General features: G+C 44.4%; 1 protein-coding gene across 1 annotated transcript; it reads left to right on the top strand.

The window, feature by feature from the left end:
* Nucleotides 1-217: 217 nt before the first annotated feature.
* LOC144325685 (eosinophil peroxidase-like) lies at nt 218-25,410 on the top strand (the record flags this gene model as incomplete). Its single annotated transcript, XM_077919693.1, has 12 exons — nt 218-314; nt 9,999-10,092; nt 11,030-11,205; nt 12,037-12,163; nt 12,567-12,696; nt 13,778-13,984; nt 16,309-16,627; nt 18,826-18,986; nt 20,022-20,265; nt 21,974-22,147; nt 22,889-23,126; nt 24,141-25,410. Coding segments are annotated over 12 exons (2,235 nt in total), but the record flags the coding sequence as incomplete, so codon positions are not given.
* Between the last annotated feature and the right edge of the window lie 853 nt (nt 25,411-26,263).

The following is a 26,263-nucleotide window of genomic DNA, read 5'->3' as shown; positions in this document are numbered from 1 at the left end:
AGTCAGAAAACTAATCTCCTATTTCAATGATAATGCTTTCTAAATGTTATACAAATCTCTGCCTGCTTTTGCTCTTTCGGGTGGGGGATGAGACTGAAATGTTGGAGCAAGTGGGGCTTTCACAGATCTGTAGATGCAAAGTTCAGTGCACAGTCATGCACTGAAGGAAACTGCTCTTTAAATATTTTAATTTTTTTCCCCCAAATAAAATTGTCCTCTTTCTCTTGCTCTCCAAGGTGCACAGCTGCTCCTTGTTCTCCTGGGATGCCTGGTGGCCACGACACCTCTCCAGGCAACAGATCTTCCTCTCCGTGGTAAGGCCCTTGCTTCTCTTTTTGCTATTGCTTTTAAAAATAATTATATTTGGAGAGTGTTCTGGGTTTTGTTAACCCACCTATCCTCCCACCCACCCTGCCTTAACAGGACCAGATCAAGACATTCTGATGCCCTAAACTATTTCAAGGTTAAGAGGCCCCCATAGCAGTATCTTTTAAAGTGCATTATTGTAACAGAAAGCACAATGAAAAATAGAACATTGATATTTGCATACACAAGCAGCAATCTCACTGGAATACTCATCTTGCAATAAGTCCATTTGCATTTGAGAGGCTTTTAAATGAAAGTACCTGGAGGTTTCCTGCTTAGCATGTAGCAGTGTAGTCAAAGATTCAATTAAGAGCATCTGCAGGAATTATTTGCTAGAAGGGATATGGAAGCTGTAAAAAGGCATCTAGATTTTCTACCATCTATCCCATTGTAAAAACTGAGCTCGAAATAGATAAATATTTGCCTGAGATTACTGGTACTTCCCCTTTGCTTCGCACGGCGTTTAAGGTTCCAGACAATCAAAATTAACTTTCTGGATGGATGATACAAAAATATCCCTAGAGAACAGCGATTCCGCATCTTCGGGTGCCAGTCAGTGGAGGAAACCAAACACTATATGCTATTTTGTATATGTATATATATATATATATATATATATATATATATATATATATATATATATAAAAATAATTTTTTATTAATTTTCCAACATAAATAAAAAACAATACAATAAACAATACATAAACACACAAACATATAAACACGTAAAATTTCACAACCTCTTTTTCATAAACCTTACTTCCCCGACTTCCCCATACCTCCCCCTTCTGCATCCCTATTTCAAAATTTCTTCAGCAACCCCTCGCTTCAATTGACTGATTACTCATTTTCTTCCCCCCCCCTTTCTTCTATTACTTAATCAATTTACAGCTGTAATTCTATATTTTCTTAACCTTGACATTTTAGCACTCATCAATTTTACAACAATTCTTAAGGTAAACTTTAAATTTCTTCCAATCTTCATCCACCGTCTCTTTTCCTTGGTCTCGGATTCTGCCGGTCATCTCCGCCAATCCCATATAGTCAATCACTTTCGTCTGCCATTCTTCCAGCGTGGGAAGTTCTTGTGTCTTCCAATACTTTGCTAAGAGAATCCTTGCTGCTGTGGTAGCATACATAAAAAACGTCCTATCTTTTCTTGACACCAATTGGCCGACCATGCCCAGGAGAAATGCCTCTGGTTTCTTATAAAAGGTACACTTAAGAACCTTCTTAATTTCATTATAGATCATTTCCCAAAAGGCCTTAATCCTCGGGCAAGTCCACCAAAGGTGATAAAAGGTGCCTTCAGTTTCATTGCATTTCCAACATTTATTATTGGGCAAGTGATAGATTTTTGCAAGCTTGACTGGGGTCATGTACCACCTATAAATCATTTTCATAATATTTTCTCTTAAGGCATTACATGCCGTAAACTTTATACCGGTGGTCCATAACTGTTCCCAGTCAGCAAACATAATGTCATGACCAATGTCTTGTGCCCACTTAATCATGGCTGACTTAACCATTTCATCTTGTGTATTCCACTTCAGCAGCAGGTTATACATTCTTGACAAATTCTTAGTATTGGGTTCTAACAATTCTGTTTCTAATTTTGACCTCTCCATCTGAAAGCCAACTTTCCTGTCTTGTTTAAACACCTCCATTATTTGATGATAATGAAGCCAATCTCGTACTTTAGACTTTAATTTCTCATAGCTCTGTAGTTTAACTTTTTCACCATCTTGCTCTAAAATTTCACAGTATTTTGGCCATTTAGATTCCATATTAAGTTTTTTCACCTCCTTAGCTTCCATTGGTGACAACCACCTAGGAGTTTTATTTTCCAATAAATCTTTATAGTGGATCCAAGCATTGTATAGTGCTTTCCTGACAATATGGTTTTTAAACCATTTATGAGTTTTTACCTTGTCATACCATAGATATGCATGCCAACCAAATCTATTGTTAAACCCTTCCAAATCCAAAATGTCCGTGTTCTCAAGAAGTAGCCAGTCTTTCAGCCAGCAGAAAGCTGCCGATTCATAATACAGTCTTAAGTCCGGCAGGGCAAACCCCCCTCTGTCTTTTGCATCAGTTAATATCTTAAATTTTATTCTGGGCTTTTTGCCCTGCCAGACAAATTTTGATATATCTTTCTGCCACTTCCTGAAACAGTCCATTTTGTCCACAACCTGTAATGTCTGAAACAGAAATAACATTCTAGGCAATACATTCATCTTAATAACAGCAATTCGGCCTAACAAGGAAAGTCTCAAACTTGACCATATTTCTAGATCTTTCTTTACTTCTGTCCAACATTTGTCATAGTTATCTTTAAATAAGTTCACATTCTTAGATGTCAGGTTAATCCCCAAATATTTCACTTTCTTTGCCACCATTAATCCTGTTTCACTCTGAAACCTCTCTTTTTCACCATTTGTTAGATTTTTCTCCAAAACCTTAGTTTTTTGCTTGTTCAACTTAAATCCTGCTACTTGACCAAATACCTGAATTAATTCTAAAACTCTTTTCGTACTAGTGTCTGGCTGTTGCAAAGTCAATACTAAGTCATCTGCAAAAGCCCTCAATTTATATTGTTTGGCTCCGACCTGAACTCCTTTAACCAGCTGGTCCCCTCTGATCATATTTAACAAAACCTCCAAGACAGATATAAAAAGCAGTGGGGATATTGGGCACCCCTGTCGTGTTCCTTTTTCTATAGGAAATTCTTCAGTAACCACGTTATTTACAATTAATTTTGCTTTTTGTTCCGAGTATATTGCACCTATACCATTTTCAAAACCTTGGCCTACCCCCATCCCTTGGAGATTCTTCTTCATAAAACTCCAGGAAATATTGTCAAAGGCTTTCTCCGCGTCCACAAAAATTAAAACAGCTTTCGTATTAATATTTGCTTCTAACAGTTCCATAATGTCTATTATATTTCTCACATTGTCTGACAAATGTCTCCCTGGAAGAAAGCCAGCCTGGTCCTTGTGAATCTCACCCACCAACACTCTCTTCAGTCTTTTTGCTAAAATGTCTGCAAAAATTTTGTAATCCACATTTAGTAATGATATAGGGCGGTAGTTCCTAATCTGGTTCTTTTCAGTCTCAGTTTTTGGTATAAGTGTAATAAATGCTTCTTTCCACGATTCAGGCGCCTTTTTCCCCTCCATAATTTCATTACAGACCTCCTTCAACGGTTGTACCAACCATTCCTTCAAAGCCTTGTAATATCTGGAAGTCAGTCCATCTGGTCCTGGAGATTTTCCCAATTGCATATTCTGAATGGCACCCTCTATTTCTTGTTCTGTTATTTTCTCATTCAAAATCATTTTACTTTGTTGTGAGATCTTTTGTAATCCATATTTCTTAAGAAATTCATCTATTTCTCCTTCTTTCACCGGCCCTTGTGCATACAGTCTTCTGAAATAACTCTGGAAACAGTTACTAATCTCATTTGGCTTGTAAATATTCCTTCCTTCCACCTCTAAACTTGTAACCGTATTCAATTTTTGTCTTTTCTTCAACTGCCATGCAAGAAGTTTCCCACATTTGTCTGCTGATTCAAATGTCCTTTGTCTCATTTGTTTAATTTTCCATTCTATCTCTTGATTCATCAATTCCATATACTGCATCTGATAATACTTAATTTCTCTCAAAATCTCATGTGACTTTGGTTTCGACCTCAGTTTCTTTTCTCCTTCTTTTATCTTTTCCAAAATCTTATCTTTCTTCTCATTTTGTTTCTTCCTCTTTATAGAATTCTGTTGTATTAGGAAACCTCGCATCACGGCTTTGCTTGCGTCCCAAATTACTCTTTTCTCCACCTCTGTTCTCAGGTTTATCTCAAAATAGTCTTTCAAAGTTTTTTGGGCCTTTTTGTAGATCTCTTCATCTCTAAATAGGGTGTCATTCATTCTCCATCTGAAGGAACCAGCTGTTGTTAGTTTCATCTCCATCTTTACAGTGTTATGGTCGGAGCAAGTCTTTGGGAAGATTTCTACTTTTTTAATCTTTGAAGCCATCCCACTAGTGACCCAAATTTGGTCGATTCTTGTCCATGTCATTTTTGCTTCAGAGAAAAAAGTTCCCTCTCTCTCAAGAGGGTTCCTTGTTCTCCAAATGTCAATTAGGTCCATATTTTCAGTCATCTCAAAGAATGTCTTTGGAAGTCTCCCATCCTTGGAGACCACCTGTCTTTGTGCCTTGTCCATATTTGTAGAAACAACGCCATTCATATCTCCCATCATAATTACATTGTAATCCAGGTAATCCATTAAAATCTCATGCAACTTCTTGAAAAATTCTGCCTTCCCTTCATTTGGTGCGTAAATTCCAACTATCAACAGTTTTTCCTCCTTGGACTTGTATTTCAATTGCCAGAAATCTTCCTTGCTCATCTTTAAAGATCATCTTTGGGGCCAACTTTTCCTTTGCATAAATCACTACTCCTCTCTTCTTAACTTTGTCCGATGAAATAAATTCCTGTCCAAGTCTTTTATTGATAAGTAATTTTCTATGTATTCTGGTCACATGGGTTTCTTGTAAACATATCAGATCCAATTGTTCTCTTTTCAAAATATGGAATACTTCACGTCTTTTTCTGGGAAGGTTTAGACCATTACAATTCCAGCTTAGAAATTGCAGAGCCATCTTGTTATTTATTTACTTTCTCCTCCAACTGCTCCAAGTTGTTGTTCCTCCTCCGTCGGTGGTTTGAGTCCAAATGTTAAGTTCTGGATATCTGCTGCTTCTTTTGCCACTGGGGTTGATTCCAGTTCCACCACCCCCTTCAGGAGGTCTTCCTCATTTTTTCCCAAAAATCGCTCTTTGTCTTGTACTGTTCTTATTTTAACTTTTTTTCCTTTGTAGTTAAAAGACAAACCTTGTGGGAATTCCCACCTGAAGGGTAAATTGTTCTTTCTCAGCAGATAAACCAAATCCTTGTAGTGTGCTCTTACCTCCAATAAATATTTAGGAATATCCCGGAAAATCTCCACAAAAGAATCTTCAATCTCTAAAGATTTTCTAAAATGCAGATTTAAAATTTTGTCTCTTTCCTCTTTGGATCTTAATGTTATTATGCAGTCCCTTGGTTTCTTTGAACTTTGTCTTCTCCCCAGTCTGAAGGCTGAGACTATCTTAAATTCTTCCTCCTCTGAATTCAGCTGCCAAAACTCCAAAATTTCTTTTGTAAGAAAGTCCACCAGATTATCCTTTTCACTCTCAGGCACAAGTCTCAGCCTCAGATTTCTCTCCTTCCGTTGCAGATCAAGCATAGACAGAGCCAATTCATGTTCATCCAACTTTTTACAGACTGGTATTAAATTTTCCTGAGTGGATTCTGCAATAACTTTAGCTTCCTCGGCAATTTTCCGAATTGTAACATTCTCAGCGGCTAATTTATTTAAAGCTTCTGTGTTAGATGCAATACTTTTAGTATTTAGGTCAAGCTTTGCTGAAACTTCTTTCAGCTGTTTAGAATTTTCTGCACCCTGCTTTGTCAAGGCTTCCAAAGATTCATTTATTTTAACTAATGCTTGCGTCACAGGATCCATATGTGTAATTGTAACTTTTTCTTGGCCAGCTACTCCTGCTGGCACTGTACTTGATAATGAGCCCCTTTTCTTTTGTGCCGCCTTGCTCTTAGCTCTTGTTGTTATCTCTTCTGCTAGGCCACTCATGTCCCAAGGCCGTTCCCACAATAGCTGTTTTCAGATGGAAATTTCCACTGAATTGTCCTTTCCCAATCAATTTTACAACTGTTTCCCCTCAGCCCTCTAGAGGGAGAAGTCCCAAGTATCCAGGGAACAAAGAAACAAAAAGTCTTCCCAAGGAATTAGTAACAACAGTCTCCAGTATATTTCTTTAAGTAACCAAAAACAGAGCTATTAGCAAATGTTTTTAGTAAAGTCCCAACTTTGTAGCAAGTATATCCTATTTGTAGCAGATCCCAAATGACAGTTCTCAGTCTAAGTGCCTTACTTGTTTAGGCAGTCCGTTCCAAGGATTTAAGACGGCAGAAAACTTTTTCTCTTTTCAACTTCCATGCAGGTTAACAAAAGTTCACTTCTTTCCCCCCTGCTCCTGCCTGCTGGGGGGGTTCACATCCAACATCAGGGTCTATTGACTTTTAAATTACTTTTCCTCAATTGCAGCTTTGTCAGTTCGTTGCTTAGCTGTCATGCAGTCCGGGAAAGGCAGACTTCCTTACTTTTTACCTTTCCCGTTTTCGGCCAGATTTCCATTTAATTTTTATAGGATCCAATTGGACTTAAGTCCTACTCACAGGTAGTTGTCTTCGATTCCGAATTTCAGGAAGGAATCAGCGCTCTCCGTTTATGGCGATGCGGCTTCACTCCACGAGCTGGGTAGCGGCTCTCAGCACCGCGCACACACCCGATGCCGCTCCGGAGCCTTTAAAAAGGCTCTTTTGCAGTAAGGGGGGGCGCAAAAGGTGCCCGCCGAGCCTCCTTGTTCACAGGCCTCCGCGCCTGTGATTTTTATGGGTCCCCGCTCGCCGTAGCGGTCAGACCCGAACTCGTGAAGCAGTCCCCCTCCGGAGCTCGAAGGGAAGACCGCCATTAAACACTGGCGCCGAGCGGAAGTCCGTATGCTGTATAAAAATCTAAGGGCTAAATACTTAAAGAAATTCCTTGACCTTCGTGCAGGGGTAGGCAACCTAAGGCCCAGGGGCCGGATGATGCCCATTCACCTTCTAAATCTGGCCCTCAGATGGTCCGGGAATCAACTTGTTTTTACATGAGTAGAATGGTCCTTTTATTTTAAATGCATCTCTGGGTTATTTGTGGGGCCTGCCTGGTGTTTTTATATGAGTAGAATGTGTCCTTTTATTTAAAATGCATCTCTGGGTTATTTGTGGGGCATAGGAATTCGTTCATATTTTTCTTCAAAATGTAGTCCGGCCCACCACATGGTCTGAGGGACGGTGGACCGGCCCACGGCTGAAAAAGGTTGCTGACCCCTTCTTCTTGTCACCCTCAGTGACATCAACAAAATCAAGTATCTGCTGTGTTGCTCGGTCAAACCAGTCATGCTCAGTGCAGCAAAGTTTGCCATAAAAACGTCCCAACTCAAGAAAGTCCTTGAGTCCACTTTTGTGCTCTGAGATAAGAGTCACCCATGTATACATGCTCTACACATTACAAGGATTTTATCAGAAATGTTTTAATTTGTTTCTGATATTCTTTGTTTACACCTTTTCTTCTTTTTCTGTTGTTGTTGTTTTTTTTTTTTTTTGCTGTAATCTGTATTTGATTGACCAGTAAAATTTGTTGTGTTGTTATCTGTTTGTTGCTTAGCATATAAGACAACTCATTTCTGCACAGATTTATAAACCCAACAACAAATATTTCTGCAGCCAGTAGGTGTGTATATATATATATATATATATATATATATATATATATATATATATATATATATATTGTCATATCAGAATGGTAAAGTCTGATTTGGAGTATGTTTTCCTTTTAAAAATAGCAATTACATAAACTTGAAATTTAGCAAACGAAACAAAAAAATGTGTTTCAGGCCTCTTGTAATCTGGGTCCTCAGTTGGAAGTTTTCAGAATTTGTGCAATAAACCCAGCACTGCTCCCAAACAGCCCGAAACATTCTGCAGAATGGCCAGGGATAAATCTGTCAACAGAAGAATTTCAGTTGCTTCAAGGAAACCTTCAAATTTCCTGTGTGTTGCAACCTGTAGCTGCCAGAAGGCCTGTAATTCGACCTGTTTCTGAACAATGTGTGCAAATACCTGCTGCATCAGTCCTGCTCCCCTGCTCCCCCCCCCCCAAATCCAGAAATTGTGTCATGTTTTCTCAGGGGACTCCACTCTTTTTTGTCGCTGGAGAACATTTTGCTGTTAGAGGGAAGCCTACATAGTTGAAACGACCCATGAAATGAAACACAAAAACATCCTTTGAAATTCCCACTTCTCTGAGTTTTGCAATGCACTTCTGCAATGCGCTTTGTCACTGGATCACTTTGCACAAGCTGTTCCTCTGCAGTTTGAGTTCTGTTTCCCTCCCCGCCCACCATGGAAACAATTGCAACCTTCTGAAATCGTTCTAAGCTGTGCACCCTGTATTTGCTTACGGGACCCGCCTAGCAGCATGTTACAGTCTGCCAGAGGGATGAGTCCTTCGGATCCTCTCCAAACCTTCTGTGGCTTAGCTGCTGCCCTTAACTGGAAATTTACTTTGTATGCTGCCTCTACAGCAGTGTTTCCCAAACTTGGGTCTGCAGCTGCTTTTGGACTACAGTTCCCATCATCCCTGACCACCAGTCTCGCTAGTGAGGGATTATGGGAGTTGTAGTCCAAAAACAGCCAGAGACCCAAGTTTGGGAAACTCTGCTCTACAGCATCCAAGAATCCGGAGAACTGTCATTCTGTAATGGAGTTCTGGGGACCTGTATAACAGAGAACTGTCTTGCTGAACCACAGTTCCCAAGATTCTCTGGGAGAAAGCCATGTCTAAAATGGCCACCTTTTAAACTGGACCCAGCTCCTGTGCTTTGAATGGGTTAGCAGGCAATGTTACTTCTCTTTGCGCAGGGAGAAGCCTCGCCTGCTGATTTCTGCCTATCAGGCTGCTGTTAAACTCCTTAGAGCAGACCAAGACATTTTTTCCTGCTCAGCTGGCAACCTTGTCAGCATAGAACAGCTCTGCTCAGAGAGCTACGCTGATCGCTGATCTGCTCCCAAGTCAAGTCCAAGGTGTTGCCATTAGTATGTGAAATACATTCTTACAAAGGCAGAAAGGGAATTATGTGGCACTTGTACAGTGACGGTGCCTGCCTGATTTCAATAGGCAGGGAGTTCCACGCTAAAAGATTGAATTCCTACAAATTCAGTACAGGTATTATGTGTCACCTGTAACTGTGCCAGTTCTGGAGATCAAAGCGTTTGAGTGGGCATATGTGGGGTATGGCAATTTTGCAGGTAAACTGGTCCCAAAAGCTTTATACATGTACAGTGGTACCTTGGTTTTCAAACAGCTTAGTTGTTGAACAAATTGGCTCCTGAACATCGCAAACCCGGACGTAAGCGTTCCAGTTTGTGAACGTTTTTCGGAAGCTGAATGTCCGACGCGGCTTCCAATTGACTTCAGGAAGCTCCTGCAGCCAATCAGAAGCCACGCCTTGGTTTCTGAACGGTTTCGGGAGTTGAACAGACTCCCAGAACGGATTAAGTTTGAGAACCAAGGTACCACTGTATACGAATAGGACCACCTTGAACTTTGCCTGGTATCAAATTGGCAACCAGTACAGCAGAACCGTGCAGAACCGGGGGCAGCTGGGTACACTTGCCCTCGGCCTCGGAGGGTTATGTTGTTCTGCCCCCCCCCCCCAGGGCCTGCCAGACATACACAGTCATGCCAAGAACAGGACTCCCAGCCCCAGGCCTCAGACAAGCTCTCTGAGCCCAGGTATTACATGCTGACAATATCTCACTCCTGTTAGCAATTATGCTGCAGCTTTTTGTTCTAAGTGGGAGGTGCAAATGACACCCCTTGGTTTTAAATGGAGGCATTTGATGCAAGATTCTCCTCTTGGACAAACCCAGACTAAGGGATGGTCTCTCTCTCTTGTTGCAGCCATTGGGAAGATTCTGGACACCTCAGACCTTCTGAGGAGTGTGGAGGAAGCAAAACAGCTGGTCGAAGATGCCTACAAACGGACCCAGCAACGGTGAGGGCTGCGTCTCCTCCCTTCTCCACACAGCCACAGTGGGTTTAGCTGTGGCTCCTGCATAGCAGGGGGTTGGTTTGGATGACCCTTATTGGTTCCTTCCAACTCTACAATTCTATGATTCTGCGTTTCACAGGACGGTGCCGATTTACATGAGAAGGACCTGGGTGTGGCCACGATGGCAAGGGTCCATGAGCAAACTGGGTGCCTAAGGTTGCCAGCTCTTTTCCTGGCCCCTGCTCCTGTGCATTTAACAGCAGTGGTGGCAAAGTGCTTGTCCTTTACTCCATACTGCATAAAGATTCAACCGCTAGTGTTGACAGATCAGATAATTGTTAAAAGGAGAAGTGGACAACTCAGGCTGCTGTTAAAGGTGTAGGAGCAGGTAAGTTGACAACCTTGCTGGTTCTCTTCTGCTTTCTCTGCCGACTTTCCCCAGTTTGCTGGAGAGTTGCTGCATTGTGTTTCAGGTGGAAATTCGAGCAGAAATCCTTCACATACAGGAGAAGGCTACCCCTCCTGTATATCTGCTTGCCATGCCCCTGTCAAAAAGGCACAGAAGCCCTGCAAGATCAAAGTGATGCAATCAATAATCAATAAAATCACATTAAACTATCATTTAACAGAATTTCTGTGCCACTTAATTTTAGACATGGTTGGAGGCTTATTATAAGATAATCAGAAAGTCATTATGGTGTTGTGCTTGAAATAGCCATGATGGCAGGAGCTAAAGTCTTACAAATAAACTTTTCTGGCTAGTTCAGCAATAGAATCCTCTATTAGAGTCTAACCCTCACTTATTACAGGAGACCAAGAATTAGGAGGTGCTCAGGGCATCATCCAGACTGACCCCAGCAACCAACAACAATATAATGTAATGTGCTTTCAAGTGCTGTTGCGTGACAAAGCTTCACTCAACTGTTTTCTGGCCCTCCAGCTTAAATGAGAAGCTGCAGAGAGAGAAGGTCAACCCCACAGATCTCCTGGTCTCCTTCAAGCAGCCCATGGGAAGAACCAAGGAGGCGGTGAAAGCAGCCGACACCATGCACGTCACCTGGGCCCTCTTGAAACAGAAGCTGCAGCCGGCAATTCCCGGGGATTTCAACATCACAGGTAGGTGATGGAGGAGGAACCAGGTGCAATTCTTGTTTCAAGATGAACCAGCGCCAAAGTTTTGTAGTCGTTTTGCAGCAAAACCCCCACATTTTGTGTGCCCCACAAATGGAGTACTTCACATATCAAACCCAATGTGCTTTTTTAAAAAAAATGTTTTAATTGTCTGTTTTACTGAATGTTTTTATTTGTTTTTAGTTTTTATCTGTTTTAATTATCAGGGTTTTTTTATGCACTTAATATTCTATTCTCTGCCTGCTGGTCTATGACTGTAATAAACTGATTGATCGAACCCAATGTGCTTTCTGCAAAACCTTTGCCATAGTTCAGCATCGTTTTTGAGTGAATCAGATGATGTTGGTTTTTTGGGTGTTAACTGCAAATCCCTGGGTTTGAAGTATGAAGCACTCTGTTTGTGAGGCACTACAAAACATGGGGTTTTCACCACAAAACAACTACAAAACTTTGGCACTGGTTTTGAAGGAATCGGACAACGTTGGTTTTTGGGTGACCCCGAGACCCCTGTGTTTGATGTATCAATTACTCTGTCTGTATACGAGTTGCTGAAACCCACAGGAAGGAGAATTTCTGTTGCACTCAGGTCTTGCTTGCAAATTTCCCATAGGCCTCTAAGTTGGCCTTTGTGAGAACAGGATACTAGAACATTGGCCTGATCCAGCAGGCTCTTTTGATGTTAGCATCACAAAATTCTGATCTGGGTTTATCAGCGGAAGAGGAGTAGTAAATCTGTTCAGCTCACTAAAAACATGAAACGAATTAAACCCTTGCGTGTCCCTAGCTGAGACCTCTTCCATCTCCTTCCTGCTACAGATGTTCTCAGTCCAGGCCAGATGCAAACTATCTACAAGGCGTCTGGCTGTGCCAAGCAAGAACAGAGCCCATTGCAGTGTGATTTCAATAGCCCTTTCCGGACTATTACGGGAGAATGTAACAACAGGTAAGCTTCTATATCCAGCATGTCAGCTGTTAAAATCCCAGCCCAGCCATGAACTCATTTGGTGAGCTGCTCACAGGCAGGACCATAGTTCAGTGGTATAGGCAGCACATCTGCCCCGCAGACAGGAGGTCCCAGGGTCAAACCCTGACAGCATCTCCCAGTAGGACTGGGGAAAAGGCCTGGAGAGCTACTGCCAATCAGTGTAGACAATATTGAGCTAGATGGAACCATAGTCTGGCTCCATATAAGGCAGCTTCCAAAGTTCCCATTAACAACGGAGGAGAAAAACCATGAACTCCCCCCTAAGTGGGATTTAAATGCAATAAATAAAAATAGGATTCTGCCCCCCCCCCCTTGCTGCTTTTTAAAAATAAATCTCTGTGGCCCTTCTGGACCATTCCAGGAGGATTCCTACCTTAGGGGCCAACAACCGCCCTTATGCCCGGCGGCTTCTGCAAGAATACGAAGATGGCATATCCCTCCCGCGTGGCTGGACGGAAAACAAGACATATTATGGATCCCCCCTGCCCTTGGTAAGGAGTCAACCCCAGCTGTGCTCTGCTTTGCAATGCGGATTTCTGAACGGTTGCTCAGAACAGGTCAGGGTTTTAGGAAAAGAGAAGGGATGATTTTTTAAAAAATCAGGATTGAAATCCACAGCATGACAACAGGAAATGGGAACAGAAGATACAAAATGGGTGAATTAATGAATCCAAAGCAAGAAAATAACGATGGAATATTATTTTAATATATGATCACAGCGGAGAGACTCTTTTGTGGACAAAGGCAGAAAGACTTATTGTTGTTTAGTATGGAGGAATAGTTGTTGAAGTTATGGGAGATAAAGTTGATATGTTTGATTACAGAAAAACCATTGCTGACACATTTATTAATAACAATAATTAGAGAAGCCCTTTTGGACTTTTTGTGTGGAAAGTAAAATGAATTAATTTGAGATATTTGGGTTAATAAGTATTACTGCCTAACAGATAGTAGATCAGTTGGATATCATTCTGGAGTGAAGGTTTTGAATAATTCCTTTTATGTAAGTGACAGACAGAAGATCAGAAGCCTTTTTTATTTTATTTTCTTTTTGAACATTTTACTTGGGTGTCCTCTGGGCCATTTTTGGAGCCCAAGCGGGGGGCAGGGAAGGATTTTAGGGAAAGAGGGGGAAGGTGGCAAAGCAGATAGGAAAGTGGCCCCAACGGCCATGTTATAATCTGTGTTCTTCCATCATAGAATCATAGAACTGTAAAGTAGGTAGGGACCCCAAGGGTCATCTAGCCCAACCCCCTGCAATGCAGGAATCACAGCTATGAATTTAGCCTGGTAACAAATCAGCCAGACAGTGCAGATCTCTGAGCAGTGGTGCTATAGGCTGACAAGGTCTCACTCCTGCCAGCAACTGTGCTGCCGCATTCTGCCCTCGCTTTAGATTCTGAACTTTGACTGACGGGGTGTTTTTGGCCCCTTCAGTGAATCTGGATCAGGGTGAGGCCTTTTGGGGGTGTCCAAGCTCAGGGTCCGCAAGTTTACAACCATCAGCCTTGGCGCTTGGAATCGGCAACCAAGATCTGTTCCTCTGTTATGTCTTGGTAACGTCTGCTGCAGGTCCGGGAAGTATCCAACCAGATTGTCGCCATCAACGACCAAAGACTCACCGACGACCCATTCCGCTCGGTCATGTTCGTGCAATTCGGCCAGTTTATTGAGCACGACTTGGATTTTGGGCCCAGTACCACGGGCACCTTCACCTTCATCAAAGGAGCAGACTGTGAAAACACTTGCGCAAATGTACCCCCTTGCTTCCCCATCAAGGTGCGTAAAAGTCCAGGGTTCTTTCTACCCTTTTCCAGAAACGCAACCTGTCCGACACAATAGTTCAGGGATCCCCGACATGGCACCAACGGGATCCAGTGGGCCTGCCAGCACCTCCCCTGTGTCACCCACGAAAGGTCTCTCTAAATACAGTGGTACCTCGGGTTACATACACTTCAGGTTACAAACTCCGCTAACCCAGAAATAGTACCTCAGGTTAAGAACTTTGCTTCAGGATGAGAACAGAAATCGTGCTCCGGTGGCGCAGCAGCAGCAGGAGGCCCCATTAGTTAAAGTGGTGCTTCAGGTTAAGAACAGTTTCAGGTTAAGAATGGACAGCCGGAACGAATTAAGTATGTAACCAGAGGTACCACTGTATCCCCTCCAAAATCCACAAAGAGCAAGAAACTCTTTGCTGTTCCTGCTCACCTCCTGCTTGCACTGACTCGGCTTCTCCTACATTGCATGCACCTCCTTAAAAATGATAATTAATAATAATAATCCATAATTGATACACAGCACGATTTCACTGGGTGCCAGAATTGGATCCCTACCCTCCCTTTTTGGTCTCTGAACAGAGGAGAGGTGCAAAGAGCTTCTCTCTGGGGGCTGAGGGGGTGGGGGGCACACGCCAACTACCATTTTGTGGCTCTGCCACTTTTTTGGGCCCTTTTAAATGTGGCAGCAGGTTGTTTTCTGACTGTGTGTTAAATTTTATTTTATGTTTGTAGAAAAATATACTTGTAGATCACAATTTCATACAACGTATCAAAGCGGCTTCTGCAACAATTTTATCCGTACATAAAAAAAATGTTATAAAAAAAACAAGAAACAACTCAATAGGTAACTGTTCCAGAAAATATTTTTTTTATATTTTTTAACTGTCCATGTAGGGTATTTATTTTTATTTTTATCTGTATTTTGATTGATTGATGGGTTAGGCCACACACCCTCCCCAATGGCAGCCATTTTGTGACTGGCCTCCAGGATGCTCCCCCCTCCCCCGCCCACCACAATGCCAAATGCGGTAACCGGCCTGTAAAGGTTGACGACCTCAGGAATTTCATCTCTCAGAGAGCCAGTGTGGTGTAGTGGTTAAGAGCGGTAGTCTCGTAATCTGGTGAACCGGGTTCGCGTCTCTGCTCCTCCGCATGCAGCTGCTGGGTGACCTTGGGCTAGTCACACTTCTCTGAAGTCTCTCAGCCCCACTCACCTCACAGAGTGTTTGTTGTGGGGGAGGAAGGGAAAGGAGAATGTTAGCCGCTTTGAGACTCCTTAAAGGGAGTGAAAGGCGGGATATCAAATCCAAACTCTTCTTCTTCTTCTCTCTCGAGCGGAGACTTCATGGCGGTTGTTGCAGGGGCTGGTGTTGAGCTTAGACAAGGCTTGGACACCTGAAGGGAAGCCCCACCAGGCCTGTGCAGAGGGGGTGGGCAGCCAAATACACTTGCCCAGGGCCTCAGAAGACTAAGCTGGCGGGGGGGGGGGGGGGCACCAGCGACCAGTTGCTATTTTGTTTGAGTTTATAACTTTATTCTAACAAGACTCTGCATGGACCTGCCCCCCACCCTGTGTGATCACAGATAATAATAATAATAATAATAATAATAATAATAATAATAATAATTTATACCCTGCCCATCTGGCTGGGTTTCCCCAGCCACACTGGGTGGCTTTCAACAGAATATTAAAATGCAGCAGTCTATTCAACATTAAAAGTTCCCTAAACAGGGCTGCCTTCAGATGTCTTCTAAAAGTCTGGTAGTTGTCGATCTCTTTGACATCTGGTGGGAAGGCGTTCCGCAGGGCGGGTGCCACTACTGAGAAGGCCCTCTGCCTGTTTCCCTGTAACTTGGCTTCTCGCAGTGAGGGAACCACCAGAAGGCCCTCAGAGCTGGACCTCAGTTTCCGGGCAGAACGATGGGCGTGGAGACGCTCCTTCAGATATACTGGACCGAGGCCGTTTAGGGTTTAAAGGTCAGCGCCAACACTTTGAATTGTGCCTGGAAACGTACTGGGAGCCAGATTGAAGGTCACATACATCATCATCATTATTATTATTATTATTATTATTATTATTATTATTATTATTATTATCCCACCTTTCCTCCAAGGAGCTCAAGGTGGTGTACATAGTTCTCCTCCCCATTTTATCCTCCCAACAGGGTTGTGTGAAGTAGCCTAGGCTGAAAGCCAAACATCACCCCCATGGCCATTGTGGGGAGGATTCGAACCCAGGCCTCCCAGGTCATAGTCTGCCACTCTAACCACTAGACTGGCTCTCCATTTCATTTTTTAATAATTATTATTTTGTGGGGCTGCAGATCCCTCCTAATGACCCGGTGAAAGACCCCAAAGGCTGTATGCCCTTCACGAGAACGGCCCCCGCCTGCAACGGGGGCTACGCCATGCGCAACCAGATCAACGCTCTGACGGCCTTCCTTGACGCCAGCATGGTCTATGCCAGCGAAGTCGACTGGGCGAGGCAACTGAGGAACACCTCAAGCAACCAAGGGCTGCTGGCTGTCAACCTGAACTACACAGACAAGGGGCTGGCCTACCTCCCTTTTGGCAACCCACCAGGCTTCCCAGAGCTCTGCAATAAAACCAACACGACAGCAAAGATCCCCTGTTTCTTTGCAGGTAGGTCTGTTTATTTTTATACTGAATCAGACCCCTGTTTCACACTGACTGGCAGCAAGGGCTCTCCAGGGTTTCAAAAGAGGGGATACTCCCACCCTTCCTAGGACCTTCTCCCTGCACAGAGCTATGGTCATGTCCTTTAAAATAAACCAACATGCTAGTCCTCATGATTCTAAATGAAGGGCTGATTCTGCATGTAAGGCAGATGTTCTGTTACAGAGCTCTGGTCGTTCGGCTAAAGACCAAGTAAGATTCCGGTTCTCATTGTTCTTGATTTGAAAAGGAAGGTATTTTCTACTGAGTCAAACCACAAGTCAATCTAGCTCAGTACAGTGGTACCTCAGGTTACATACGCTTCAGGTTACATACGCTTCAGGTTACAGACTCCGCTAACCCAGAAATATTACCTCGGGTAAGAACTTTGCTTCAGGATGAAAACAGAAATCGTGCTCTGGCTGCACAGCGGCAGTGGGAGGCCCCATTAGCTAAAGTCATGCTTCAGGTTAAGAACAGTTTCAGGTTAAGTATAGACCTCCGGAACAAATTAAGTACTTAACCCAAGGTACCACTGTATTGCGTTACAATTTTCCAACCCTGTGAGGTAGGTTGGGCTGGGAGGCAGTGACTGACCCCTCACAGTCACCCCCAATGAGCTTCATGGCCTCTGGAACGAATTAAGTACTTAACCTGAGGTACCACTGTATTGCCCTACACCAGGGGTTGGCAAGGTTTACCTTGCCTGGACAGGTTCACTCCAGTAGAGATCCCTCTGTGGGCCAGATCATGCGCATGCCCGCAATTTCCAGTGCCTGTGCAGACGCAATTTTCAGCAATGCAGAAGTGAATCCCCACATCGCGCTGGTTTAGCACAATGCGCGTGGACTCACTGAGCAGGCAGCTTGGTTCGGGAGCAGCTTGTGGGCCAGTTAAAGGACCCCCATGGGCCTTAGGTTGCTGACCCCTGCCCTACACTGACTGGCAGTTGCTCTCCAGGATTTCAGGCAACCCTACCTGGAGATGACATTGGGGATTTGAACCCAGGACCTGCTGCATGCAGAGCAGGTGCTCTCCCACTCAGCTATGCTCCTCTGGAAACCTGTCAGGAACAGTTGAGGGAGCTGGGTATGTTTTGCCTGGAGACAAGAAGACTGAGAGATATTAGGAAGCCATCTTCAAATATCTGAAGGGCTGTCGTCACATGGAAGGTGGAGCACGCTTGTTTTCTGCTGCTCCAGGGGATAGGACCTCAACCAAGGAATTAAAATGGCAAGAAAAGACACTAAACATTAGGAAGAACTTCCAGGTGGTAGTAGATTTTCAACAGGTCTACCTTGGACACTGGTGGAATCTCCTTCCTCGTAGGTTTCTAAACAGAGGTTGGACAACCATCTGCCAGAGATTCCTTAGCTGTGGTTCCTGCTTTGAAGGGGCAGATAACCCATGGGGCCAGGCATGCTTAATGGGGACTCAAAAAAGGGCCTTTAGGCTCTCAGTGGCTGCTTCCAGACTTTGGGATTCCCTCCCTAGAGAAGCTAGACTGGCTCCTTCCTTGTTGTCCTTCTGCTGGCAGGTGAAGATTGTTTTATTCTGCCAGGACTTTGAGGACTGGCTGTTTTTTAAGGGAGGACTTTTGAGAGTGCTGTACTGTTTTTATTATTTGTATTTTGATATGAATTTTATATTGTTTTAATTCTATTAGAGTTTAATTACCTCTTTTTGTTTGGTTTTTGCTTTCTTATTTTTTTACCAAAAACAAAAAAGGCAAAGAAACAAAACAAAAACAAAAAAGACTTTAATTACCTCTTATTGATTTATCTTTTATATATATTTATCTTCTTGTCTTTTATCTGCATTGTTTCAGTTTGTATAAACCACCTTGAGTCCCTGTCTGGGGAAAAGGTGGGATATAATAATAATAATAATAATAATAATAATAATAATAATAATAATAATAATAATAATATATGGGTAGGTAGGTAGATAGATAGATAGATAGATAGATGATAGATAGATAGATAGAGATAGATAGATGATAGATAGATGATAGATAGATAGATAGATAGATAGATAGATAGATAGACGAAGTCTTGCTAAAATGCAGTCCCTGCAGAGAGCCTGTGCTTTCCAAGTTGTTTCTTACAAGCACAAGGTGGCTGGTTGGATCTAACAACACTTCCTTCTTCTCTGGGGTCTTCAAGGGGACAATCGTGTCAACGAGATGCCGGGTCTAACTGCCTTGCAGACGCTCTTCATGAGGTTCCACAACCGCATGGCCTCTCAGCTGAAGATGCTGAATCCACACATGGATTCAGACACCATCTACAACATAGCCCGGAAAATCAATGGAGCAGTAATTCAGGTACTGGTTGAGACAGCAGCCCTGCGACGCTAAGAATGAGGCCAGGTCTTGTCCAGATGCAAGGCCGGTTGGGAAAAGCCCCCACTGTGTTCAGTCCAGACTACTGATGTTCATGAGTTTGGGATGGGGTGAGCTAGCTGTGGAGAGGTATGGCGGGTGGGGTAGATTCTTATCTCTCTTACCCACCAAGACCAACCTCAGTTCATGTGGGATTCTCTTGGAATAACTAGGTCAATCACCTACTGAAACCCTTTTTGGTATGCAGAGTGAGCGGAGTTTAAGCTTGACAGAAAGGCAGTGTAGTGTAGTGGTTAGAGTTTCAGGCTATTTGGACCTGGGAGGCCAGGGTTTAAATCTCTACTCAACCTGGAGCCAGTCGCTGCCTCCCAGCCTAATCTTCCTCACAGGGTTGTTGTGGAGATGCACTGAGGAGTGGAAGGGCCTGTACACCATCTTCAAGCCACCATCTTCAAGTCACCATCCCAGTGACATGGACTGGCTAGATGCAGAGGAAGGGTTGGAGGCACCAGCTGGGGAACCCCCAAGGGAACCCCCAGGAGAAGAAGGCTCAGAGCCTTCAGTAGGATGGCAATGAGCGGTCCAAGGGAGAAGACGGAGCAGACTGGGAGGGCTTGGTGAGCAAGAAGAGTCTGTGGCAGAAAAGATCCCAGGATTAGAAGCAGAGGCAGGAGAGGAGGCAGTCTGGCTGGTGAAGAGGCATGGGTGTCTCTCCTTCCTGCTACTATAAGCTCCCTTCCTTGCCCCCGCCCTCAGTCTCCCAGGACCAGAAGAGGCATGAAGCAAGAGGAGCAAAGTCAGACACACAGGCGCAGTCTCATATTGCTTGAGAGAAACCCTGGAGGGGACTTAGGCAGCTGTGGGAAGGTGGTGACCCTCAGTCCCTGCAACTGCCTCATTGGGACAAGACCTACTGGGATCACTAGGCCTGTCCTGTTTTGGTTTCTTTGAGTATGTTTTAAGGGAGAACTTCAGTGTGTGTTTGTCTTCACGCTCTCCTCTGCTTCTACATTCCAGAAAATCACCTATAGTGAATACCTGCCGGCCCTCCTGGGTGACGCATTCCCTCGTTTTGTGGGTCGCAGCACGGGCTACAATGACTCCGTGGACCCGCGAATCGCCAGCTCCTTCACCAACGCCTTCCGTTTTTGGCATGCCTCAGTGCAGCCCGTGGTGTTTCGCTTGGATAGCCGCTACCAGCTTCAAAGCGAGACCCCGCTCGAGAAGGAATTTTTTGCTTCATGGAGAATCCTTCAGCAAGGTATGTACCTCTTGGGCAAGTCCAAGAAGAGGAGGGGGGAAGGTGGTGCAAACTTCGGGGGCCCTCAGGTCCGAAAGAGGTCCTGGGGCCCAACCATTTTGCATACGTTTTATGTCATTCTTAACAAAATAATGCGTTTCATGCTCAATGTACACACCATTCTGAATAAAGACTTGCAGACTGCAGACTTGTGATTTGACTGTACGGCGGTGCAGCCTTGTCGTATTATGCGCCGTCACATCTGTATGTTTTTGTAAGGGAAGACCATGCAACTACAACAAAGTTGTTGTGTGATACGCATTGTGTTGTGCTACACGTACAAGGTTAACGTTTAAAGTGTATCACCAGCTCAGCAACTAGTTTGTGGGTGCTTATATTATTGATATTAGTCATTAGGATCTTAATACGGTCGTACCTCGGAAGTTGAACAGAATCGTTCTGGTAGTCCATTCGACTTCCAAAATGTTTGGAAACCAAGGTGCAGCTTCCGATTGGCTGCAGGAAGCTCCTGCAGCCAATCGGAAACTGAGTTGGATGTTTGGGTTCCAAAGAATGTTTGCAAACCGGAACACTCACTTCCAGGTTTGAGGCGTTCAGGAGCCAAAATGTTCAACTCACAAGGAGTTCAGGATCCAAGGTACGACTGTACTGGGGGAGGGGGTTGGCAAAATATTTCTCTCCGATTCCACTCTCAGCAGCCCTTTTCCGGAGCCCAAAGTGCCCTTGGGGAGTTCTGTGTCAAAAGACACCCTCTAATTCCTCCAGAGTTTTCTTCCTCTGTGAAAGAGGCTTCTTTTTCTTCCTCTCTCCTCTCTGCCCCCGTGAGCCCTGTAGAATATGCAGCTCCATCATCTCGTCCTTCCCCCGTCACATGGTATTTTCAGTATGATTTTTCCATCTATCTCAAATTGCAGAAAGACCGTCGATTGAGGCTAGGGTACTTCTCCCCATATGTGCCAGCCCGTACACTTAGCAGTGCAGGAACCTCCAGGCCACAGGCCAAGTTTGGCCGGCAAAGGTCCTAGTTTTGATGCGCATGGCGAATCTCCCCAAAGCACATTCCCTCCACAGCTGAGATTGTGTGTGACATCAGGAGTGGGCAAAAGTGAGGTCCCGATTCTTCCTCGGTAAGCAGGGCTCGCTGTCAGGACCTCCCTAGAGCAGTTGAGGGCATTTGCTTCCTCTGTTGGCAGGAAGCAAACTGGAGTCAAATCCCTTCTTTCAGGCCAGCTTCAAAGGGGCTTGCTGTAGCATCAATCAGTGGTTAAACCCTGCAAGATAGCTCAGTTGGGAGAGCATGAGACACTTAATCCCAAGGTTGTGGGTTCAAGCCCCATGTTGTGTGAAAGATTCCCTCATTGCAGGGAGTTGGGCTAGATCAGCAGTTCCCAACCTGTGGGTCCCCAGATGTTGTTGGACTACAACTCCCATCATCCCTGAGCTCTGGCCTTGCTAGCTAGGGGTGATGGGAGTTGTAGTTCAACAACATCTGGGGACCCACAGGTTGAGAAAGGCTGGGCTAGATGATCCTTGTGGTCCCTTCCAACTCTAAAATGTGCCCTGCTTGCACAGCTGCAGGCAGGTTGTGGTCTGGAAATCCAGTAGAGGCTACAGGTCCAGCAGGTGGGGGGGAGATGGAGGTCCCTCAGGCAGCAGCTAAATGTGCCAGTGAGCCATAATTTTGCAAGCAGATGTTTTGTTCTTCCAGGAGGTATTGACCCGCTTATGCGAGGCCTCTTGGGTAAGCCAGCCAAACTGGTGAGGCCGGACCAGTTGGTGGTGGATGCTCTCAGGAACAAACTCTTTGAACAGATCAGGAATGGCAGTGGACTGGATTTGCCCTCCCTCAACATGCAGCGAGGCCGAGATCACGGCCTCCCAGGTAAGGCAAGCAGAGCCTGCACAGATGTTGGAGAGTGTTGCTCAATGACCAGCCAGTGAAGAGAAATGTCTGAAAGACTCATCGGCCAGCCTCTTGAGAAACTCTCAGGAGATGGGTATGGGAGGCCAGTGAAGACAGAGAGACTCTGCACCAAAGAACCTAGGAAGAGCCTGCAGGATCAGAGCAATGGCCCATCTGGTCCAGCATCCTGTGGCCCCACAGTTGCCCTGATGGTTGGTTGACAGATGGGAAGCCCACAAGTAGGAGCTGAGCAGAACAGCCCTCTCTTCACATCCCAACAGCCTTCTTGTGGGATATAACCAACGTGTTTAACTCTAATTAATGCACGAAGGGGTTAAGACCATAGAGTAAGCTGTCCTGTCAGGCTTAGCTAGGTCACACACCCCACCTTGGCAGGAAGCACTATGGAACTCTTTGTTCCCCTCTTTCCACAATAGCTATGCTCTGTCTCCACCATCAGAAGCAGGATGCCTCTGAATATCAGTTGCTGGAAACCGCAGGTGGGGAGGGTTGTTGCTGTTGCGTTCCCTAGCAAAAGTAAACTTCCTGGCGGGCTGTATGCCAGGGAAGGGGTCCCACCCACTTGGGTTGGCTGCATTACAACAACAACGCCCCTCTAAAACCCCACTCCGCTCTTCTTTGCCTGTGCTAGAGTGCCTCTTTTGCACTTCAGATGCCTTGAAATGAACCCAGCTTTTGATATTGGTGCTCCTCCTGCAGGTTACAATGCCTGGCGGCAATTATGCGGCCTTTCCCAACCCCAGAATGAAAACGAACTTGCTGCCGTCATCCAGAACCGCGATGTGGCCAAGAAGTTTATGAGCCTTTACAAGACCCCCAACAACATTGACCTCTGGGTTGGGGGCGTGGCAGAGCCTTTGGTCCGGAATGGCAGAGTTGGTCCTACCTTCGCGTGCATCATCGGAGACCAGTTCCGAAGGACTCGGACCGGTGACAGGTGAGCAGGCAGAGGAAGCCCAGAACCTCTGTGATTTTCTCTTTCAATCGACTGGTCTTCCTAAGTAGCTTATGTACACCCATCACTTTCCTTCTAAATTAAGCAGAAGCCATTTCATCACAAAGGCAAGCAAATTACAGCCCATAAACTAGTGGCAAGCCCAGCAGGAGATGGTTATTTTGTTTTACTTTTAATTTATTTTCATAAAATCTATACAAAACAAAAACAAAAAACCCTCAAAGTGGTTTACAAAAAAGGGAAAAAATTAAAAACCATTCTTTAAAGCATATGAAAGATAAAATCAGCAATAAGTGAAAAATAGATTAAAATATACTGCAACATTCTACATGTCTGTGTAGGCTTGTCTGCACCAAAATGTTTTTTAGAAAATATTGTTTATTTTCTTGTTACAAAATTGTACACACATAAATGTGTACACATGTGTAAACATGACACGACTATCAAAAATAGGGTCGTGGCAGGGATGTGTGTGTGTGTGTGTAAAATACTAAACGTATTATTTTACGGTACCTAATCATGAGGTAATTACAGTAATCTATAATAAATACCTTCCAAAGCTTTTACAAATTTTGGGCCAGATCCAAATTTCTTAACTACTTCCATTAAATAATTTGGTTCTATGCAATCAAATGCTTTAAAAATATCAAGTGTGAAGCTTGCTAAAGTGGATGATGTTTTCCTGCTGAAAGGAAGAATGTTAAAAAAAAAATCCTTATTGAATCAGTAATTCTTCACCCTCGAACAAACCCAGATTGGACTGGGTGTGTAGAAATGTCAATAAACGTTTTAAATCTATGGACCAGAAGGACCGGAGAGGTTTTATAATCTAGATTTAACAAGGAGATTGGTCAGTATGACTCAGCATTGGTAGTGCCCAGTGATATCTGATCCCCGCTTCTAGATGGGCCCTCTTTGGCCTGATCCAGCAGGCTCTCCTTTTGCTTTCATGGTGCCAGGTGCTAGGGCACTGACCCCTTTTCTCTTCCCCCTCAGATTCTATTATGAGAATCCCGGCGTCTTCACCCCATCGCAGCTCGAGGCCCTCAACCGAGTCTCACTGGCTCACATAATCTGTGAAAACACCAACATCCGTGAGGTGCCACGTAATGTCTTCCGGGCCAACAGCTACCCCCAGGATTTTGTCCGCTGCAGCACCGTCCCAAGGCTCAGCCTCTTTGCCTGGAAGTGCACTTCTGATTGTGAGTCTGTCAATGGAGAGGGATATGTGGCAGGGAGTCCCACAGGCTCCCACTGCAACTAAATGCTTGCTGGATTTGACCACGGGAGCCTTGGTCCTCCACCTTCCACTTCCTCATTTTCCAAATGCTTGGAGTTTACAAGGGCATAACTTACTATCATGATCACCAGTGCTTTTTTTCTGGTGGTACTCAATGGTACACAGAACCGGTATCTCTATGTATCTGTCATCTATCTATCTAAAATAAAGGGTCAAAAGCCAGTGTCAGTTTCCCCTTCCCCTCCAGTAGCTTCCGATAAGAAGTAACGAGCCTTTGTCAGGTTTATAGTCTGTTGTATTTACAACAACATACTGAGAGCAACATCAGGCCGCCCTCCCCACGGATGGCAGTTGCTCACTCTGAGTCCTGTCCCCTTCCGCAGCAAGAAGTGCACCACCGGCCACCTGTCCCTCCCCTGAGCTTCCGTTGTTCCTGGACCCTTTCAGTCCTCCAAGTTCTAGAGGAGGGAGGGACTTCCCCGCCACTCTCGATTTAAGAATCTCCCAAAGGCTCCCTTCCTCCTGGTTGCCTAGCTACTATCTCAAAACTGTCCAGCTCTTCCCCTGGCTGAGCAGCCTCTGAATTTGCTGGTCTCTCTGCTTCTGGGAACGTGTAAGGTGGGGGGGGGGATCCTCCTCCTCTGTCAGAGGCTGCTCTGTCTGTGCCTGCATTCCTTCATCTTCGGAGTCAGGCCAGTCTCTGACATCTGATTCAGACCAGCCCTTGACAGCCGGAGCAAAGAAGTGCATCTTCAGCATCTCTCTGGGGAGGGAGCGCTTTTGATCCTCTTTCTCCCCTTCTTCTCTTAGCTGCAGATGGCTCTTGTTGAGGACGGAGCTCCTGTGGATCTAGACCTGGGACCTGCATCCCTAAGAAAGAAGAAAGGCCTTCGCTTGGCTGCAGTTGGATTCCTGCCCCTGCTCATGTCCCACCTGCTGTTTTGGAAATATGCATGGGCAGGGGGAGTCCTACCCAACCTTGCTTTTCGCGACAAAGATCCAGAATAAAGCAGTTGCTGTGTGATAGATCCATTTGTTTCCACCTCAACGAGACATGCACGATGTTGCTAAATTACAGCTACCTGGGTGGTTGAAATGGCTCGAAATAAATTGGGATTACGGTTATGATTATGATGGCAAGAGGCTGTTTTCTGTCTTCAGAAAGAAAACTCTCTGTATAGACACTTTTTCAAAACGAAAAATGTATTTGGGGGGCAGATACAGATACCCCTAAATGGTCAGTGGCTGAAACTTGAGGGCGGGGAGGTTACTACCAAATGGGTTGACACTATGCTCAAAGGACAATTGTTGCAGGTCTGCTGCGCAGGGATGGCCACTGACATAATAATAATAATAATAATAATAATAATAATAATAATAATAATAATAATTATTATTATTATTATTATTATTATTATTATTATTATTATTATTATTATTTATATCCCGCCCTCCCCAGCCAAAGCCGGACTCAGGCCGGCTAACAACACTAAAATAAAAAAATTCCTTCCAGTAGCACCTTAAAGACCAACTAAGTTAGTTCTTGGTATGAGCTTTCGTGTGCATGCACACTTCTTCAGATACACATGCACACGAAAGCTCATACCAAGAACTAACTTAGTTGGTCTTTAAGGTGCTACTGGAAGGAATTTTTTTGTTTTGACTATGGCAGACCAACACGGCTACCTATCTGTAACTAACACTAAAATAGTGCAACATTATAAAAACATTATAAAAATTAATTAAAATCAAAATTGATGGCAACCATAAACTAAAGTTTTGTAAAGGTTGCCAAAGGAGGGAGTCAGGCTGCACCCTGACCAAAGGCCTGGTGGAACAGCTCTGTCTTGCAGGCCCTGCGGAAAGATGTCAAGTCCTG

Source organism: Podarcis muralis, chromosome 15, assembly GCF_964188315.1.
Source record: "Podarcis muralis chromosome 15, rPodMur119.hap1.1, whole genome shotgun sequence".
Lineage (NCBI taxonomy): Eukaryota > Metazoa > Chordata > Lepidosauria > Squamata > Lacertidae > Podarcis > Podarcis muralis.
Note: the sequence above shows the minus strand (reverse complement) of the source record. Positions and strands in the feature narration are given on the sequence as shown.